The 21,502-nt window shown below is 36.5% G+C and overlaps 1 protein-coding gene across 2 annotated transcripts; it reads left to right on the plus strand.

Moving 5' to 3' along the window:
* The first annotated feature begins 276 nt into the window (after positions 1-276).
* Positions 277-7,883, plus strand: LOC112002342 (putative lipid phosphate phosphatase 3, chloroplastic). 2 transcript variants are annotated; one of them, XM_065780207.1, is made up of 8 exons: positions 277-668; positions 4,141-4,233; positions 6,232-6,453; positions 6,564-6,651; positions 6,744-6,853; positions 6,968-7,058; positions 7,337-7,525; positions 7,765-7,883. In XM_065780207.1, exons 1-8 carry the CDS (start codon positions 621-623, stop codon positions 7,866-7,868), a joined length of 945 nt encoding a protein of 314 aa, XP_065636279.1. In that variant the 5' UTR covers positions 277-620; the 3' UTR covers positions 7,869-7,883. The 2 variants fall into 2 exon arrangements, with proteins under 2 accessions (XP_065636279.1, XP_065636280.1); XM_065780208.1 differs by lacking the exon at positions 4,141-4,233 and having other exon boundaries at positions 278-668.
* The last annotated feature ends 13,619 nt before the right edge of the window (positions 7,884-21,502 follow it).

The raw sequence follows: 21,502 nt of genomic DNA on the forward strand, positions 1-21,502 counted from the left end.
TCAGAAGAAAAAACAATAAGTTAATCCCACATTGAAAAATAAATGTAAGTTAAAGAGGTTAAAGTTTGTACTGTGTATATAAGAGTTAAGCTCTTCTAGATATATGTACTATTGTTATTTGTTTAAGTTCTTTTTCCATCTCCTTGTTATGTAGTAATAAAAACAACTTATTAATTTGAAGGCTATTTTTTTTTTTTTTTTTTAATTTTAAGTTATATATTGCAAAATATTTTTCAAAAGGGTAGTATTTGCCTATTTGGCCATTTTGGCCGACGAACACAGGTCAAAATCTCTCGCTCTCAGTCAATTGAAAAACAATAATAAAATGGACCTGGGTCCCAGTACAAAGTATTCTCGTTAATTGCAGTTCACAGTGGAACTCTGAGCTTTCATTCAGTTAATGAAGCTCTTAGGTTTTCGTTTATCCCTTGTATGTTTGTCTTTATCTTCTTTCTATTTTTGGCGTCACACAAGTTGTTTATCCTACTTCTCCACTTGTGGAATTTATACGAAGCTTCCTATGATATGTTCACCACCCTGTACATATATATCTGATACCCAGTAGCCAAGAAGCTCAATTATCGACTGAGTTATTGTATGGTTTTGGTTTGCTTCACACAATGCCTTGGTGGGACTTGAGATCTCTTTCTCGTTTTTGGGTCGCTCAGGTTAGTGGGGTTTTGTGAAATTGAACTTTGAACTCATTTTAATGAATTTTGTAAATAAGATGCTTTTTGGGCTTTTTATTTATTTTTTATATAGTTGCCATTTTTCTTATTCTAGTAGCAATTGGAGATGGATTCAATAAGATTAATAGAGTGCTAGAATAATATCAAGTTGTTCGTAGTAGTATTTTGGCTTTGGGTTTGATATCCTGAGTAATATCAAGTTGTTAATAGTATTTTTGGATTTAGATTTGATGTCCTGGATAAGAGTAGCTGTTCATAAATAAAATAGACGATGGTGTCATGGTTGGTGTTTGGGTTTATATGTTGGAAGTTGAATTTCTTATGCACTTGATAGTTAATTAGGAAATAAATTGTTTCTAGGGCCAGAGCAGGGACGGACGCAGGATTTCAAGCTAGGGGGGCCGGAGATAAGCAAAAAAAAAAAAAAATTTAAACGCACATCCATATAGTCACTGGCGGAGCCAGGAAATTTTCTTAGGAGGAACAAGTTAGTTATGCCTATATTGTGTTAATAGGTTAAGCCTACGTTGGCTCAAAATGCAAAAAACTCAAGTTAATTTGGCCCAAATTATGGCCAAAATTAAATTACTTTATTTCACAAACTAACTTTAAGTAAACTTGTGCCTACATTTTTTTCACTGTACTAAATTATCTGTACTTAGGTTAATAGGTTTGAACTTACCTTTTTACATTTTAGAGTTTTCTAAGGAGTTATATCTAATGTTTCAGTATTTAGGATAAAAAATTGATTAATAGGTATGAAATTTTGAAAATTTATACAATAATTTTTGTTAAAAAAAAGTGTGAACAATAAAGTGCAAATTACTATTTAAGTGCAATTAGATCAAATCAAACAATTAAAAAATTATTTGTCCTCCTACTATTATCAGATATAAATAGATAATCTAATATTCTAATATAAACCACATTATTATATATTATATTATTATTATTATAAATAAATTTATACAATATTTTTTTTTAAAAGTTTTCGTGAGCTTTTGAAAACTCTTGGGCTGGCTGACTGGGGGCTGAGCTAAAAACCAAGGGGGCTCAAGCTAAAAACGAAGAGGCCAAACCTTTTTTTTTTTTTAATTTTACATACTAAAAAATTTTTTTTGGACCCAGGGGGGGCCCGGCCCCCTTTGCCCTGCACCTGGGTCCGTCCCTGGCCAAGAGTGAACTTTTATAGACAAGTTAACTTTTACTTCAATGTGATTTTTTCACAGCACATTCAAATCTATTAACGTGAATGCATTATCTACATTTTACGATTAATTGTCTAATATGCTTGCCGAAATTGATGCTTTGCATGATGTTTTTCTCATGATTAAAGGGTATCTCATATTGAACTCAGCGAAGCCTACTCGGACCAATTACTTTGAGTTGGGTAGTTGAATCCCTTTTCATCATTAAGTCTTATCTAGAGCTGTAGATGCCTTCCTTTGTATTTATGGGGATCCCATATCATACTTGGCAAAGTCCTACTTCCAGTTACTTTGGGTTGAGTAGCTGAATCCCTTGTCATCATTAAGTGTTATCTAGAACCATAGAAGCCTTCCTTTGTATTCAGATGCATTTGATTAATATCTTCAGAGTTATTGATGTAGAACAATTTTGGAGTATCTCGTTATGGTTTGGGCTATTCGCTTGTTTGATTAATTTAGTTGATCATGGAGGGTGGTTACTTGTTCATTGTAAATTAATTTTCGTGCAGATACTACTTTCATATGTTGATTATGTTAATGATTTATATGTAAGTTTATTCACTCTGTAATTTTTTTTTTTTTTGGTTTAAAAAAAGACTAATAAAACTGTAGAAACTGATTTTAATTGGATTGGTATGTTATATTTATAATTATTTTCTAATACAGGGCTTGCAGATGTAAATCAGTTGTATCAATTAACCATGGTGCATATTGTGCCTTAAAACCTTTCAAAAGTAGTTGCTTGCTGTCTGTTATTTCCTGCTGAATTTGATATCTGTTTTATGTTTCATCATTGTATGTTGCTGCATTCATGCCATATTGGGGTTTAATTTCAGAACTGTACAAATAAGGTGCTTGAAAATCCCTGTAGAAGCAAATATAAATCCTAGGCCGCTTCATAGGTATAATATAGATCCAAGTATCAACTGTTTGCAGTTATAAGTTTCTGTATATAAAGTAAATCAGTTTTGAGGTAAGTTGCATGTGCAATCATTGAGTTTTCCCTCTACAACCTCAGCCACATGTTTGATTTGGTTTTTTGGTTGAGACACAATTATTTGCTAAGGAAGATATATTTGCAACTTTCTGAACTGCCATTTAAAAAATGACTTACGTTACAAGCCCAAAATTTCATTTAAAGTCATATTAAGTTATTCATGTAGGGTGTGGTGCGGAGTGCTGAATTTCAGTGGTGGAGCTATGTTGATGGGTCCCAAAATTTTTAAGTTTTCTTAATCAATACTTCTATTAAAGTTTTTTGGGGTTTGGTTGAAAAAAAGAAAAAAAAAAGTAGAGCTGGCCCCGATAGGGAAGGGTAGCCCCCAAGGTCCCAACAAATCTTAAGGGATTTAAAAAAAAAAAAAAAAGTTAGAATGAAGTTATGCTCTCACAGAAAAAAGAGGTGCAATACTCTCTATTGCCCACTTTTTCATATTGAATTACTGAATGTCTGTGGATTCAAATAGTGAAATAAGTTTTTGACTGACAATTTTGTAATGTATATTGAAATAGAAATGGTTAACTTTCACTAGATGATAATAGATAAATTTTATTCAATTAAATTTCAATGTTGTGCATAACTTTGAAGAAGATGCTAAGTTCTCTTTGGATATGTTTTTTAACACATTTATTGCCAAATACATACACACACACACTCATAAGAATTTAGGAAGATAGATTAGTTACTATTTTGAGTATACTATGTCTTAGTCATGATACTTCGGCTTCATAAACATGCTGATGACACAACCATGGCATGGTTAAAGAAAGAGTATCCTTTTTATATTTTATTTAGTTATTCTAGAGTAAAGGGTATTTAAGTAATTATATAATTTTTGGGTATGAGCCATAAGTCATGGATTTTCTTTCATTAATGAGTAAGTCATGGATTTTTTTTGGGTACTGTTCACAGCGCTGCACTGTTCGCAAAACTGTTCACGTAATTTTCTTTTATTCTTTTGAACCCAAATTCATCTTCTAAAAAAAGGTTTTAAACCCCAAAATCCACAAATCTTCTTAAATCTAAACCCCACCACAACCACACATAAGCAAATTTCTCTGTGGTTCTCTTTGAATTTTTCTTGACTAATATATCAATACCATAATTTGGCCTCCTCAAACAAAAATTCCTGGCTCCGCTCAAATGAATTTAGAATTTAAAGTTTTCTTCCAAAAATTAAATCAAATGAATTTAGAATTCTCATGAAATTTATTCTGAAGGTTGATTTGTTGGGATTATCTAGGATGTGTCAAGAAAGAGGTTGGAGACTTCTACAGTTACCAGTGATTGGGTTTCCCCCATTGAGTGTCCATTGATAAAATACAAGAACAAAGAGGTACTCTTATCTCTTTCATAAATATTTGTTTTTAATAAGCATGGGTGACTCTTTGGGCTAACAGAACTCTAATCTTCCTTTTCATGGTGGACTAATTCAAGAACTAGTGGAACTTTTAGTTCCCTGATTAAAATATGGTTTAAGTGATATGGGATTCTGGACTAATTCAAAAAGTAGTGGAACTTTTAGTGATATAGGATTCTTTAATCATCTGAATAATTTTAAAATCTTGACACTTCACTACATCTATGAGGCTATGGAATGGCTTCTTCTTCCATCATTGAAGACTTTTCTAGGTATTGTAGGACTGCTGTGTACGCGTACGCAAAATGTTTATATTGGCCCTGCAAAGGTGAGCCATCCAAAAGGAATCATCTTCCTATCCAATGACTACATGTTGAAATGTATAACATTATCATCATCTCTTTCTTGTTAATCATCTTGATTATCTTTCTGGTGCCGCTCATTTGTCTATGCAGAGGGAGTATTAAGTGTCCTACAAATCTTGCATTCAATAAATTTTCTTTTAGCAGCAGGTGTTAATTCATCATATGGCTCATCATCTTAGACACAATTTTGCATCAAAGATTTTTTATTTTTTGCATTTAATGTTTATATAAATGATGATATACTTAACCATAGTAACATATGCATTGCTGAATTTTTTTACTATATTTTTAGATACTTAAATTACCTAAAATGTTGATCAGTGTGGTGCATTACATGGAACAGGAATAGGCACATGGTACACCACTTAGCCCATAGTATGGAAAGATGGAAATAGGCTTGTTCATTGCTTCATTAGGAGTTAGAATGTGATAGGGAAGTCATAATTAAAAAAAAATAAAAAATAAAAAAGTCATATTTTGGCTAAAGACTTCAAAACCTATACAAGATTTTTATACTATTTATTATTAGCCTCTGAAAAGGGAAAATATTGAGATAAATAAAAGGATATTTCCGGAGCAACAAAGGATTTGAACTGAACAAAAGCGTACCATGTTTTGTATAGATGGATCCTAGGATAGTAGTTTGCTAGCAGTGGAAGGTGGAACTATTTTCTTGTATTTAGGCCCTGTTTGGTACACCCACTCAAACATTTGTTTTCAGTTTTTAAATAACATTACACGTATTTTCACATATTTTTTTACCCACACGTATTTCCACACATGTTTTCAAACACATGTTTTCAGTTTTTAAGTGCATGTACCAAACACCCCAATGATTAAAGGAACATAAAATTACTCATTATCTGGATTTTATATTCATGTTAAATTTGGAAAGGGTTTGATCAAATGTGAGGCATCAATATGGATCTCTAGTACATGTTGATAATTGACTAAGGTTCCATTTTATAAGCATGTATTTTCCATCTATCACTTACCTACCCTACATCTGTTTAACTTATCCTACTGTGTGTATAAAAATTACAATTTTATGATCTTCTAGCATATTTTATTTTATTTATAATCAATTCCTTAAATTTGTGCTGCTAATTTGCAGTATGGCTTTATACTATTTCCAGTAGTCACTCCAGTTTTTTATAGCAGTTGTTTCTTATAATTTTTCATCTTTAGTGCCATAGAGATATAACCTAGGTGCTTCTTGAGGTGATTTTCCTTTTAATTATGGACATCCATGTTCGTATATGATAATTGATAGCTACAATGTTCTATGCACAGCCTTTTACAGAAGTCAAATCATATTGTTTTGGACTGCAGACTATTCTGTCTTTCTTTTGAAATACTAATCTTGTTTATGTACACGTGGGATACACGTATGATGTGTATGATAAATTTTCTTGGTAACCATTGATGTACAAGAATATGTTATAGAAATATGTCCAACAGCATTTGATTAAGATTTTACCTCTTGTTTGGTGCTGTAGTCATTTTCTTCCTAGAGACCTTACGTATCATCAGTTGTATCCTAGCAGGAGATCTAACAATCTGATATCCAAGAACTCGAAATTCTCATTGTAGTTTGTGTGTCTAACAGGAAAGAATGAGGGAAGTCCAGCTTGGTGCACATACTGTAAGGTCCCACGGAATCACAGTTGCAAGGACACACATGCATGACTGGCTGATACTCATGCTTCTTTTCCTGATTGAGGCCTTTTTATATGAAATCCATCCATTTTATCGCTTTGTTGGGAAGGATATGATGTCTGACCTCAAATATCCCCTGAAAAGTAACACGGTACCTGTTTGGGCTGTTCCTGTAAGTTTTCCTTGTGATTATTACCTAGATGAAACCTTAGTAATGTAAATATGTTAGTGGAGTGGTGACACTAATTATGGATTTTTGTGTTCTGTTTTTTGGATGATTAGATTTATTCAGTTCTGTTGCCCATTGCAATTTTTCTCATCGTTTATTTCCGTAGGAGAGATGTCTATGATCTTCATCATGCCATACTAGGTAATAAGATCTTATATCTCTATATTGGTTTGTCTAGTAAGAATATTCATGTTATGTTTAGCTTGATGATTGGAGATTGCTTCTTAGCGCAGGTCTCTTATTCTCTGTTCTAGTCACAGCGGTTATTACAGATGCTATAAAGGATGCAGTTGGTCGACCTCGGCCTGATTTCTTTTGGCGGTGTTTTCCTGATGGAAAGGATGTATGTCTGGAATTGCAGTTTCTGTATATTGCTTTTACGAGTACATAAAGTGTGTGTGCAGTGCATTTATATCTTTTCATTACTAAAGGTACTTGATGATTGATTACTTCTCAGGTTTATGATACATTGGGAAATGTTGTATGTCATGGAGACAAGATTGTTATAAAGGAAGGACATAAGAGTTTTCCTAGTGGCCATACTTCATGTAAGCTGCACTGTGCTTCATCTATGCTTCTACATGGCCACTTTTTTTTTTAATGAATACAAGAAAATTTAATGGAAAATGCTTCTACATGGCCACTTGATGACTATATTTGTTGAGCAATAATAAAAAAAGAAAAAGGAAGGAATCTATTATGAAATAAGAGCATTTCAAAAGTAGAAAATGCATAATAAAATTAAGTCAAACACATGATAGCAGAGCTATGTTTACCAAATCTTTTCAGATTGTTTGATTTAAGGAAATCTGGATTTACTTTGCAGGGTCTTTTGCTGGTCTAGGCTTTCTATCGCTGTACTTATCTGGAAAAATAAAAGTATTTGACCGTAGAGGCCATGTTGCAAAACTGTGCCTTGTTTTCCTTCCTTTACTTGTTGCATCACTTGTTGGTGTTTCTCGGGTGGATGACTACTGGCACCACTGGCAAGATGTGTTTGCAGGAGGCCTCCTAGGTTTGTGCTACTATAGTTTGTCACTTAAGTGTTTGTTTGGCAATGTCTTTTTCTTTTAGCATTTTACTTATTTGCTTATGTAAAACTTTTTAAAGCACCATTTTTTTTAGGTACAACTATACTATAACCAATTTCCAGCAAATATGCTTTCAGCAAAAAATTACTTGCAAACACATAAACGACTTTGCAATCTATTTGATGCTTGACTTCCTTGACTAATGGAAGAGCATTTTTTGCAGGGCTCACAGTGGCAACATTTTGCTATTTACAGTTCTTCCCTCCCCCATATCATGCTGAAGGTATGCTCCTAAGCTTATCATATGAGGCTATTTTTGGTGTTTGAGATTATTACTTTCTAAAATGGTATTGGAAGGCCCCATTGCTATTTTACTTGATAATTATACTTATTGATAAGCCTACTCCAACTACCATCCTTATACAATCTATGCTAGATTTGACCAACTGCCCATCCTACCTCCTTTATATTCTTGACAACCCATCTACATTCCTTTAACTTTTCCTAATATTTAAGATGTATGTTTAAGTAGATTATATTTCAGTCTTTTTCGGTAATGATGTTCTTACTCTAGTCTTTTCTGATTGTGTGACAAAGATCCGCATACTTAGAGAGCACTCCCATGCAGACACAAACCATAAACTAAGATTTGGTTTTACAGTTTTTTTTTAATGGATGGTTCAGTACATGTGATTGCATGTTCGGAATGTATAAATGAGTCCAATTCAAGAAAAATGTAAACACAGATTATCGGATTTTTTAGATTTAACATAATATTTAGTAGGTCCCAGTTAGTCCCACCACACACAGCACGCTAGTAGGTTCGGTATCAATCTCCTTCTTTTTCTTTTTCTTTTTGTTTTGATGCTTTGTCGTAGTAACTTGCAAAGTAGTGTGATGTTGGATGTGTCACAGCTCACATGTCTGGTCAAGAGAGGATGCTGTCTTACTGCACTGTGCCACACGCCCCATACTCGACCGACTTCCACTGTTAAACAAAAAATTTCAACCCCCCTCTAAATCTATAATGATTGTGCTATTTACCAGTAAGATACTAATTCAATTTTTGGTATAAGCCTAAGACTTTTATTTAATTGTAAAATTTTTTTATCAATTGAGCCAATTAAAACCTACCATTGTTATCCCTTTTCTATCACACAAAGTTCTCTTCTTTAAAACACCCTTCAAATTAAAAAGAAAAAAACACATTTCATCGTTAAATTGTATTTTCTTATTATATTTTCAATACTTGTAAAATTTTAAGAAGATAAAAAATAAATAGCTATGTTACTATTTTTAATATAAAAAAAAACTATATTATTAATTAAATGTTTAAATTTTATTTTTTTTGTAATATTAAATTATGCATAAAATACGTTTAATTTATAGATTGAATAGTAATTAAGATCCGATTTGAACGAAATTTGACATTCATGTTAAGGACATACCATTTAATAGTTAAAATTTTAAAATACATATCTTTTAAATGGGAGTTCAAAGGGCTTCCTTATCTTTCTATTTTTTCCCATTTTTTTTTTTTTTTTTTTTTTCTCAAGTTGCATGATTTAACAATAATTTAAAGCAAATTTAAATTCTATTCAAACTGAAAGTCTTTATAAAAAATTTCTAAACTTAAATCCCATACAACCCACGTTTTTGTTTTTCCTTAAGTTGCATCTGATTAAATTTATGTTTTATTATGATATTAAGCTACAAAGCTCTTGACTAAGGGTTAAGATTTAAAAATAATTTAATTTAGATAAAGTTTTATCATCTAAGTCTTAGAAATTTAAATTCTATTCCAACTAAAAATCTATTATCAAAGTTTTCAGAACTCATCCCTATAATTGAATCCCACACAATACATCCCACGTTGTTGTATTTATTAATTTTTTTTTTCAAAATGCAACTTATACTTATATTTTAGTCTAATAAATTCATCTTACTTATTGTTCTTTTCTTCTAAATTTGCATGCAAGATTTTATGCCAAATGAAGTATATTATAAAGAAGCAAAACATTAGACACTCATTTAAGTTCTTGGTTCTCTTATGTAATTTTTTATTTATTTTTTTTAATATTCTCAAAATTTTGAACTCTTTTGATATGTTTTGATTTTTGGTTTTGGTTATTGTATTCAATTTGTGAGTGTGTTCATTTTTTCAATTAGACTATTAGTAGTTAGGAAAAAAATCAGTATTACAGAACTATTTTGTTTATTAATATTTATGCTAGTTAGGGCATAGATTAAACATACTCTAAAAAGGAATTATCAAACTCATTCCATATCTCATATTAAGAAATTAACACAAAATACAAAGAGAATTTTCAACTATAAAAATAGATAAAAAAATTATTTACTTATTTTATCATTTATTATTACTATTTTTTTAATAATCTAGTTTTAATAATTTTAAAATTTTGAGTTTTCATATGGAAATAATACTAGTATAAATAAATACAGTCTATTGCACTTCTTTAGTTGTGGGCCACGTGGCATTTTATCATTATTAATGGAAAATCGTGTCTAAAAAAAATCACTATTGGAAAATCTAAAGAAACAATATCTATATATTCAACTGAGACGAATGTTATTATCATAGCATGCATATGACAATTGACAAGGGTAGATTTGTGCTAGATTTTTTTTTTTTTGGGATAAACCTTAACACGCTACAAACCAAAACTGCATGCAGTCACTGGCGTTTGGATTGGGATGAAATCAAGATAAGTTTCATGACTTCGCGTGACATCTCACGTGGACAAAATCACAGTAAGAAGTAATTTGCATTTTTTTTCTTTCCTGGGGAAGAAAACTGAGTTTTAAAGTTAAATTTCACTCAATAAATAAGTTCCTTTAGCCTTGATTCTTATTCAGATCAAGCTATATAGAAATATTCTTCTAAAAAAAAGTTATATAAAAATATGAATTTTCAAGATAAATATAATGCTAAAAAAAAAAAAAACTCATCTTTATTTAAATCCCAGCTTAAAATACTTAAAAACTTATCTCACCCTCATCTTTTTATCCAAATCCTAATAAGAAATATACAAACTTAAAATGATTTAAACAAAATAAAATAGAGCCACATAAAAAAGAGACGAGAGCTGATTTTATTTCATTTCAGAATTCACACCGCCACTAATTCTTTGCATCAAATATTATAGCTCCAGTAATTACTAATTAGTCAACCATTTATAATATCATCTTAGACTTTTTATAATAGGTCAGAAAACAGAAACTAATAATAATCCTATAAGTCGGCGGCCGTGTTGAATATATAGAATATAGTCCAAAGGATTTTTTGATTTACTTCCAAAGGAAATATTGTGTATAGTATACTGTACAGATGCACATACAAATATCGTTTAATTCCTCTCCTCAAAAGAAAAGGAAAACCTTTTCACTGGAATTCAGCATTAATTAGACATGTGGCTAGCTAGCTATCTATTTATGATGCAAATCCAAAACTTGGATGAATGGGAAATCACAATTTCAGTTTGGTGATGTGAATTATTGCGACATTTTTTCCGACACTTCTTAAAGTGACCTTTTTTTTTCTGCCGATCATTTTTTTTTTTTGGTAAGAAGGGAATTTTATTTATATAAAAAAGTTTGTACATCAGATTTGTTCAAGAGACACTGTGAAAGGTGACTAGTTACAGGAGCTAAAGGGCACTCACGTTAAGTTCTTATACACAAAAAGTCTCATGCATATTTACAGAACACAAAAATGGACAATTAGTAAATGTTTCCAAAAAGCTAGCTTGCATCCTCCCTCTCTTCGTGAGACCATTTGCTACAAAGTTTGCCTCACGGTATATGTGATGTAGATGGATCATCCATTCCCTGTTGAGGAGCATCCTACACTCAGAAATTATGGGAAACATTTCGAAGCCAAGTTCACAAAAGAAGTTAGACATGTAAAAACAAAAGTGGAATCAAAATTAACATTTAAAAATTTAATACCCATGTTCCAAGCAGTAATTAAACCCTATCTAACAGCCTACAATTTAGTCTTATTATTAGAAGCAAACCCAATGTGACAAGAAAAACCTACCACCCATTTTCCCAAGTGATTACGGATAACACCCCCCTCCTGCAATACCAGGGTACCCTAACGAGTTGCCATCCGTGTTTAGCGACGAAAAAGGAAAAAGAGAGGGTTGCTGTGCAATATATTTCACACATGTAGTGTAGAATATGGCTTGAATTAGGAGTTCAACTCCTTGTTGGATTTGGATAAGGAATGAATTTTATTCATTTTGGGTTACTGTTGTTTGAAGTTATCAAGCTCTATTAGAAGTCTTGTTTACTACTTGATTTGGAATTCTATTTGGAATAGGAGTGATTCTCCTTTTGTATGTGGAAAAGAAGTTTAGTTCATCTTGGTTTTGGATATACTGGATATACTAGCCGACTCAAGTCTCCTATATAAGTATAGTGCTGCTACAGAAAATTAGAGAGAAAGAGATGAGAGGGTGTGAGAAAAAGAGGCTTTCTCTTGGTTTGATTATTTGATATTTGTGGGTTACAATTTGGAATAGTGAGAGAAGTTTGTTACAGCTTGGTTTTGGTTTTGCGGTTTGGCAATTTGCTCTCTCTTAGTACATTGCAACTTTTGGATTTGCTTTGTGGCTCTCTCTTTGATTTGTGCGCAATTCGCATTTGGTATTTGGTATTCGTATTTGGTATTTGTGAACCTTTGGTTCTTTGGTTTTGTATTTGTGAGAGAGAGCTATTTTGGTATATTTGGGATTTGGATCTGTAAGAGTGCCTTTACACCAATTTGTATTATCCCAAATTTGATATAGTGAAACTTGTTCGTCATCCCCTATGGATGTAGGCTATTGCCGAACCACGTAAATCTTGGTGTTTTGTGTCTATTTTCTTTTGGATTAATTTTTTTCGTTCCTATTGTTAGTTTGAAAATCTTTCACAAGTCTAAAATATTTTCACAATCAATCTTGGTAAGTTGAACTTCTGCTATTTTACAACATGTAGATGTTTTAGTTTTTCCTGGAGATATGATGTAGAAGAATTCCAAAGCAAGATTTAAAGTTTTGTGGAGAAGATGATTAAGAGAATCCGAAGGAGGAGAGAAAATTTTCTTATTTCGAGCAAGCCATAATTGCCAAATGCCTTGTGCAAAAATAAAATGCCATGGGATTGAAGAGGGGCGAAAGTTGGTGTTTAGTGATGTTAACCCTTAGCCATGCTTGAAGATTCAGAGAGAAAAAAATCAAGAGATCTAGTTCTAGGAAGAGACAACCAAAAATCTTTAGCCCATGGGCAATCGCGATCTGCCGATCTTAATTTGCTTTCTAATCTTAAAGGCATTATTGGAGCTTGATATTCTTCATCCTCATCTTAATGCTTGTTTGGTTATGTTATTTTATTTTCATGTACCTTTTTTTTTTATAACCTTATATATTTTTTTAATAGTTTGTCCAACATATTTTTTAAATAGAATAAACTGATAAAAAAAAAATTTACAATTTGAACCCCACTTAAAAAAAAAAAAAAAAAATCTAATTAATATCTAAGCTTAACAATAAATAGTACATAATCATAAAACAAAAATTAAAATTCTATCCTTAAAAAAAAGGATGCACAAATATGTGGGAATGCATTTCACAGCTAATTCTAGATGCTTGGAGTTGGTGAGGTGGGCATAGCAATCCAAATGGGTGCAGTACTACCAAATGGGTGGTTCCAGACTTCCAGTTCTCTCTCTCATCAATGTTTTTTGTTTCTTTAGCTTGTCTTCCGGGTTTTTTTGTGCCTAGAAATTCAATGATAAGGACTTCGAAATACAAAGACTTCAAAGTCTTAAATAATTACGAAGAAAAATCGTTTAAATGCCGACATTCCATTCAAGCTTGTTGGAAATACATTCAGGGCAAGGAGGAAATATTAGATGGTAAAATGTGTTGCACATGAAGACTTTCATGGTCGGCTAGTTTATAGAGAGTAGAGACTTGAGTTTGAAAGTGAGTTAGGTTCAGTTTGGATGAAATGAAAGTCTAAGAGGAACTTGACGAATTGTGGGACTGGATCCACGCGTTTGTTTTGACCTAGCTAGTGCCCATTTGGTTATGTTCTTTTTTTTTAGGTATAATCACATTGGTAGTTTGAAAATGTAATTTGTAAAGAATTTGAAATCTTGATTTTCAGTCTACCTGAAAAAGGTGGTGCATTTTCACGTTGCATCCTCAAAGCAATTACAAATTGTAAATGGCTACTTAAAATTTTTTTTTTTTTTTTTTTTTTTTTTTTTTTTTTTTTTTTGTCCAAAAGCTAAAGACTAAACCAAAACTCGCCCTTAATTGACTTGGAAACTTGTTTGTAGGGTTGATCTTATTTTTGATTAAACGCGTATGAAATATATGAAGAACGGGGGGTGGGTGTTTGTGTGTGGTGGGTGGGTTGTGTGGGAGTGGGGTGGTAATGGATTTGGACTCAAAGTTTAGGAAATGCTATAAACAAGAAAATGTTGAGAATCTTCTTCATAATTTATTATAATAATAAATTGTGGACATACAACTTCTATTATACATGAATCACCAGAGTCATAAGCAACATCAACCATTAAAAAAAAGGATAAAGTTTAGTTATAAAATTGGTTGTAGTTTAAGGTTACAACCTTACTCAATAAAATAAATATTACTATATATTTTGAAAATCTAACCGTTGAATTGCATGTTCTTTACACTTTTAATACACATGCCAAATTTTATATCAATTGAATATTATATACTAAGTGATCTATAAGCTTATATTTTATGCATAATTTTAAATTATAAAAACTAGCAATTTAAACAATTTATTGATGGTATAACTATTGATCTTTAATTTTCTAGAAATTTTGCAAGTATGAAAGATATAAGAAAAAGATGTAATCCAATGGTGGCATTCTCAAAATTCACCTCCAATAAAAAAATATTGAATAAGGTTATAACCTTAAGTTACAATCAATTTTGTAACTAAATTTTGTACTTAAAAGAAAGGTACAACTAATGCCAAGTTGCTTGCCTGCAGAAAAGCAATTGAGTTTGCAATAGATGTTGGGTTTTTAGAGTTAGTCATTGAAGGGGATAATGTAAATGTTATACATGTCATTTCATCTTCATTGGCCAACCAGTCTTTGTTAGGAAATGTGGTGGAAGATATTCATCGATTAATACATAGTCTACACTGAGTGAACATTTGCTGCACAAGGCGAGGAGGAAATAAAGTCGCGCACAACACTTGCACAACATGCTAGAAATATCTCACATGATTTGTATTGGATGAAGGACAATCCTCCACCAGCTATGGTAGCCTTGTACCAGGACTCTATTCATTTATGAATGAATGAATGGTCCGTTTTCAAAAAATAAAAATGTAAAACAATTTTGTATCGATATATTTATTGTAAAATAATTTAATCCTTACATACATTTATATATATATATATAATGAGATTGATGCAAAGATCATATTCGAGTAATTATTAGTTTTTTTCTTCTTTTTTCTTTAACATAACAGTGGATGATCTCATGTAGGTTTCAAACTTTCAATATCTTTATAAGAGGATTTTTTTTTCTTGATTAGGACGGAAATATTCAATATTATAAATATAATAGATATTCACAATTTTGTATATTATATAAAACTTAGTAAGGTAGCTAAGGGAAGGGTGTTTCAAAAATTATTTTTAAAATAAAATACGGGAAATTAGGGCCGTGCCAAAACATTTACAAAGATCTTCAAAGTTAGCTGCCTTTTAAAGCTAGTTTGTCACCAATTGATTGACTTCTCTATCTATATACTCGCATAGATAAAATGTTTAACAAAGTGTTCAGCAATTTATAAGACAAAGTAGAATAAAAGAAAATATTATATCCACCATATTTTCACAATAATTTAAAAGTGAATATTAACTTCCAAAATAACATATAAAAAAATGTTTTTTTTTTAAATAAAATTTTTGGTGTGTGTATAGTATTTTTTTTTTTTTAAAGAGAGTTTCAACCTATGGCGTTCGCTTCTGATAATAGTTCTTTATCATCAGACTAAGATACTAATCAATTTTTTATGTAGGCAAAAATTAAACCCCAAATCTCTTATACAGATATACTATACACTGGTGTGTATACATATATATAGATATAGTATACACTGGTGTGTATAGTATATCTGTATATGGATATTTTGAGTAATTTACTAATTTTACAACGTTTAAGACTTAGGCCCACTTCATATAACCCTTGGGATGGTGGTAATAACTAATAACTAATAACTACTTTCCTAAAATATGCACAGGACTTCGTTTGTATACATTGATCGTGACTGGTAGCCAGCCCCACATTGGTCAATGATCATGCATATATGTTTGCTTTCAATTAATTAATTAAAGGCTTTAATAGGGTCCATGATAAAAGGGCAGGTCCTACCGTCCTAGGGGTCTTAATTATATGGTGGGGTTGTACAAAAATGTTGTTCTAAAGACCGTGATTTTGCTTGTGAATTGTGATATGGGGCTACATTGTGCTGTGCTTGTGAGTTGTGCCCACTTTAAACAAAAGAAAAAAAAAGGTAAGTTTTAAAGTTGTGTTAGATCTATAGTCTCTATGTACGTTGTGTTGACAAAATAAGAGGCTAGTGTCAAATATAGTACATAATATGGATAGAGATTGTCCTAATTTCCTCTTGCCTTTTGTACAAAGGTTTTGATTGAATTAGTTCTACTATCATTTTAGTTAGTAAAAAATAAAAGGGTCCATGATATAATTTGTGGGGCCAGAAAATCGGGTAGCCTCGGCCCACTTCAACTCAGGCCCAAATAGCCCACGCCGAGGATGCATGATGGGTCCGAGGATGACCCTATCCTCGGTCGTCCGAGACCTCAGTACGAAGAAGAAGCAAGCCCTGGGCGAACTGTCACCTCGGCATTGAATATGCTCACCTAATCCTTCTGGCCGCATTAATGAGAATATAACCCTTTGACAGGGCAACATCGATCAGGGTGAACTACTTGAGCACGGATATGACCTTTGATGGGATAGACGGTCAAGTGGAAGGCCAATAGATGACCAACAGGAGGAGGAAGAGAGGGATATATAAGAAGGGGGAGCAAAATGTAATGGAGGGGGTTTTTGGGGGTGAGGGGGAAGGGAAAGCCTCCTCGGCCATGGTCCGAGGAGCATCCCCCAGTCGTAGATTGTTCTAAGTATTTTTCAAAGAAAGAAAAGAGTTCATGCTTCGTGAACACCGGCCAGCGCTTAAACCTTCGATCCACTCTCTACAAATTCATTGTTCTGGGTTCGTTAGGCCCTTGACCTATATCTTTTGGGATAGGGCAACAAAAACTGACCCTACAATTGGCGCCGTCTGTGGGAAGGATTAGTGCGCTGGTCGGCGCAACAGGCGATCGTTTTAAGTAATCGTTCGACGGAGGATTGTGGGTGATGCAAAAAAAAAAAAAAAAACTACCAAACAAACATTGCAGAGAGATAAAAGTTCGAGACAGAAGATTCAATAGCAAAGAAAGGAAGCTTGATATTATTTCATAAAAAGAAAAGTACAAAATACAATCAGAGGCTCAAGCAGGCGTGTTTTAAAACTATTTCTACCAGCTAGTTCTACAATCAGAGGCCTAGGCGGACCCGTCCTAAAACTAGCTAGAGGGAAGTGTCAACCCGTGCTTTTATTGGCATCAAGAGAATGGGAGAACTTGATAATAAAAGCAGGGAAGGAGTGGGGGCTGGCTTGTTTCAAGGCCACCAACAACTCCTTTCTCGGTGCGGCAGAGCTTGAATAAAGCGAGGAGCAGATGCAGGGGCACCGGGACGCCTTCCCCCGTGATGTTCCCTTGATTCTCTCCACTCCTCACAAGCGTTGGCTGTTGGAGACGGCAACACTCGGGCACCAGCCATGACATAGGTTCTCGCGTCTCCTCCGTCGGGGGTGCGCTCCGGAGAGAGACGTTAGGTATTTCAGCGACGTCCCTCTTGGCCGCCGCGTACGGCACTGTCGGTGTTACGCCCAGACTCTGCCGCGCCAGAAGCCCTATGGGGGCTGCGATCACAGTGGCTCTTGGCATAGATGTCCTCACACTCGCCCAAAGTCGCCCCATATCTACCAACTCCAATCCCAATTCCGGCAGGGTTATTAAAGGGCTTGGGGAGCTGAAAGGGTGTGTTTTTCTGTTTGCGTTGGGAAGTTTAGGGAGTATGGAGAAACCATCCCCCCGGAAAGCCTTATATAGAGGATGAAGGTTGGTGAGAGTTAATCCACGCAGAATTCAAAAAGAGAGTTACCAGCAGGGCTAATAATGAAGCTACCAAATTCCAAGGGGACCGTAGACCGTTGGATTCGTGTTAATTCACTAGGATATTAATGAAGGCGCGTCTCGCGCACCGGAATGTCAAGCGCGGAACACGAACGGCCAAGGGACGCTTCGTAAATGAAAAAGATGAGGGCTCGAGCTGGAGGCGAGATCAACGCCACGTGTAAGATCATAATCCGACCCAAGGAGGAATCGTCTCCAATGAGGCGGTCCGAGGACAAACCCCTCCTTACAGAGAGATGAAAGCGTTAGACAGAACTAAGGCACTGCATGGTTCTCGGACTCAGGCCTATGGGGAAACTAACCGCTCCTCTATACCTAGGTACTAGACAGAACCAAGGTATTGCATGGTCCTCAGACTCAAACCTATGGGGAAACTAGATACTTACAGAGAAATGAAAGCGTTAGACAGAACCAAGGCACTGCATGGTCCTCGGACTCAGGCCTATGGGGAAACTAACCGCTCCTTTATACTTGGGTACTAGACAGAACCAAGGTATTGCATGGTCCTCGGACTCAAACCTATGGGGAAACTAGATACTTACAGAGAAATGAAAGCGTTAGACAGAACCAAGGCACTGCATGGTCCTCGGACTCAGGCCTATGGTGAAACTAACCGCTCCTCTATACCTGGGTACTAGACAGAACCAAGGTATTGCATGGTCCTCAGACTCAAACCTATGGGGAAACTAGATACTTACAGAGAAATGAAAGCATTAGACAGAACCAAGGCACTGCATGGTCCTCGGACTCAGGCCTATGGGGAAACTAACCGCTCCTCTATGCCTGGGTACTAGACAGAACCAAGGTATTGCATGGTCCTCGGACTCAAACCTATGGGGAAACTAGATACTTACAGAGAAATGAAAGCGTTAGACAGAACCAAGGCACTGCATGGTCCTCGGACTCAGGCCTATGGGGAAACTAACCGCTCCTCTATACTTGGGTACTAGACAGAACCAAGGTATTGCATGTCCTCGGACTCAAACCTATGGGGAAACTAGATACTTACAGAGAAATGAAAGCGTTAGACAGATCCAAGGCACTGCATGGTCCTCGGACTCAGGTCTATGGGGAAACTAACCGCTCCGCTATACCTGGGTACTAGACAGAACCAAGGTATTGCATGGTTCTCAAACTCAAACCTATGGAGAAACTAGATACTTACAGAGAAATGAAAGCGTTAGACAGAACCAAGGCACTGCATGGTCCTCGGACTCAGGCCCATAGGGAAACTAACCGTTCCTCTATACCTGGGTACTATACAGAACCAATGTATTGCATGGTCCTCGGACTCAAACCTATGGGGAAACTAGATACTTACAGAGAAATGAGAGCGTTAGACAGAACCAAGGCACTGCATGGTCCTCGGACTCAGGCCTATGGGGAAACTAACCGCTCCGCTATACCTGGGTACTAGACAGAACCAAGGTATTGCATGGTCCTCGGACTCAAACCTATGGGGAAACTAGATACTTACAGAGAAATGAAAGCGTTAGACAGAACCAAGGCACTGCATGGTCCTCGGACTCAAGCCTATGGGGAAACTAACCGCTCCGCTATACCTGGGTACTAGACAGAACCAAGGTATTGCATGGTCCTCAGACTCAAACCTATGGGAAAACTAGATACTTACAGAGACATGGAAGCATTAGACAGAACCAAGGCACTGCATGGTCCTCGGACTCAGGCCTATGGGGAAACTAACCGCTCATTTAGACCAGGGTGCCGAACAGAACAGGGGCATCGCATGGCCTTCGGACTCAAGCCTACAGGGAGGCTAACTACAAAATATCCCAAGTTAGGAAAGGACCAAGCCCCACCTAGCCCTTGAGATGCACGAGAGCTGCCCATGCATACGTCCTCTCTCCTTATCATCATTACTTGCGCGATTGGCCGACACACAATTCAAGCTAAAATCGTACAGATCTAAAAGGAAAAGCAGGCAGCGTGCATACAAGTAAGCAATTCAAGTAAAGGGAAATTAAATTTGCATTACAACGATGAGTTTGTAAAAATTGCATGGCAAGAGCCACAGTACACAGAGGAGAAACGCAACAAAATAAAATGACAACGTGAAAGTAGGACGAGCCGAGACGCCGGGGAGTCTACTCCTTTTGCTCAGGCTGAACAGGGGCAACCCCTGACCCCTCCGAGCCCTGGCCTGAGGGGATGGCCTGCGGGGGTACGGTGAGAGCAACTGCTTCCTCAGTTGTGGGGGTTGGGTCATTGGAAGGGATCTCCACTACCTCTTGGGGCACCTCCTCGCTAGAAGGCTCTCCCAGCTCAGCTGCCCGCGCCTCTTCAACGATCTCCCCAACCTTAGGGTCCTCAGGGGTGGCCTCGCGGATAGCGGGGGGGTAATACACGTTCTCTGCCTTCCACAGGTCGGACGTGGCCTCCACCCCAGCTTGTTTGAGTCTCAGCCCAGACCTGAGAACAATATCGCCTACACACCCCAGAGACTTGAGCCTTGTAGGCGGCCTCTACCGCAGCCATCCCATCAGCATAAGCTGCGGTCTCAGCCTCCTCTTTGGCGCGCTCGGCCATCTCCCTGCCATGGTCAGCCTTGTCCTTAGCTCGCCGAGCCTGGTCTCTGGCCCATTCTGCCCCCCTCTAGGCCCCCTCGGCCTTTGTCACCTTAGTCTGCAGATCGGCGATCAGATCCCTCGCGATCTGCAATTGGTCCTGCGCCTCGCCCAGGCGCCTCGTTTGCTCATTGGCCTGGTTCTGGCACCCTCAAGACTGGACAGGGCATTGTCCCGCTCCCTGGTCACCGCCTTCAAATCCTCTCGGGCCTTGGTGAGGTCAGCCTCGGAATTCTTCAGAGTCCGGGTAGCCTGAAAGCGCTAGTCACGCTCCTGTTTGAGGGTCTCCTTCTGGTCGTTTGCCGCCCCCTCCAACATAAAGATAGCTTGGACAGCCTGCCAGAATAACCAATGTGCTATAAGCCCAATAAAAGAAAAAGAGTGGGAGAAAAGTCGAGGTTGTAGCCCTTACCATCCCCACATATCGCTTGAGGCTGAGGAAGACCTGCTCGCACGTCAAAGTGTTAAGCTCAGCCATGTCCGCCGGGAGCAGCAGGCTCCTCTCCAGCGCATCGGCCACGCACGCACCTTTACCCTCATTGAAGTCCCTGAGGGAGGCGGTATCCCTCAAGGGCTCCCCACGGAGCATCGGGGCTGGGAGCCAGGCCTCGGCCTCGGAAGAGGTGGTGTCGACAACTTGCCTCTCCTGGCTCTTGTCGCCTATTTTAAGGTGCTTGGACGGCCGTAGAGTAGTGTCCTCCTCTTACGAGGACACCGTCTTATCCTCCACAGGCCTTTTACCCTTATCCTTCTTCTTTTTGGGGCCAGCAGGCACGGACCCAGAGGGCGAGCGCGTCTGAGAAGGAGAATGAGGGAGCTTCTGCCGAGCGGAAGTCGACCTGGCCTTCGGAGGCGGAGTAGGAAGTTTCTGTTGGGACTCTCCTGGCTGACCCTCAATCAGGTCCAGCAAGCTGGTGGTGGGCTTCTTCTTGTACCCCATTGTCGGCCGGGGAGGAGCTTCTGAAGCAAGGAGGTCTGCTTCGGTCAAATTGGGATCACCCAAGTCTCCGGGAAGGTCCTCGGACTGATCAAGCTGGACG

Source organism: Quercus suber, unplaced genomic scaffold (genome assembly GCF_002906115.3).
Source record: "Quercus suber isolate HL8 unplaced genomic scaffold, Cork oak 2.0 scaffold_228, whole genome shotgun sequence".
In the NCBI taxonomy this organism is placed as follows: Eukaryota; Viridiplantae; Streptophyta; class Magnoliopsida; order Fagales; family Fagaceae; genus Quercus; species Quercus suber.

Bases quoted from the DNA above. Each gene is read 5' to 3' on its own strand.
- LOC112002342 (XM_065780207.1), top strand. From the start codon at position 621: ATGCCTTGGTGGGACTTGAGATCTCTTTCTCGTTTTTGGGTCGCTCAG. The intron at 669-4,140 runs GTTAGTGGGGTT...GGGATTATCTAG, and splicing joins CTCGTTTTTGGGTCGCTCAG to GATGTGTCAAGAAAGAGGTT. The intron at 7,526-7,764 runs GTTTGTGCTACT...CATTTTTTGCAG, and splicing joins GTTTGCAGGAGGCCTCCTAG to GGCTCACAGTGGCAACATTT.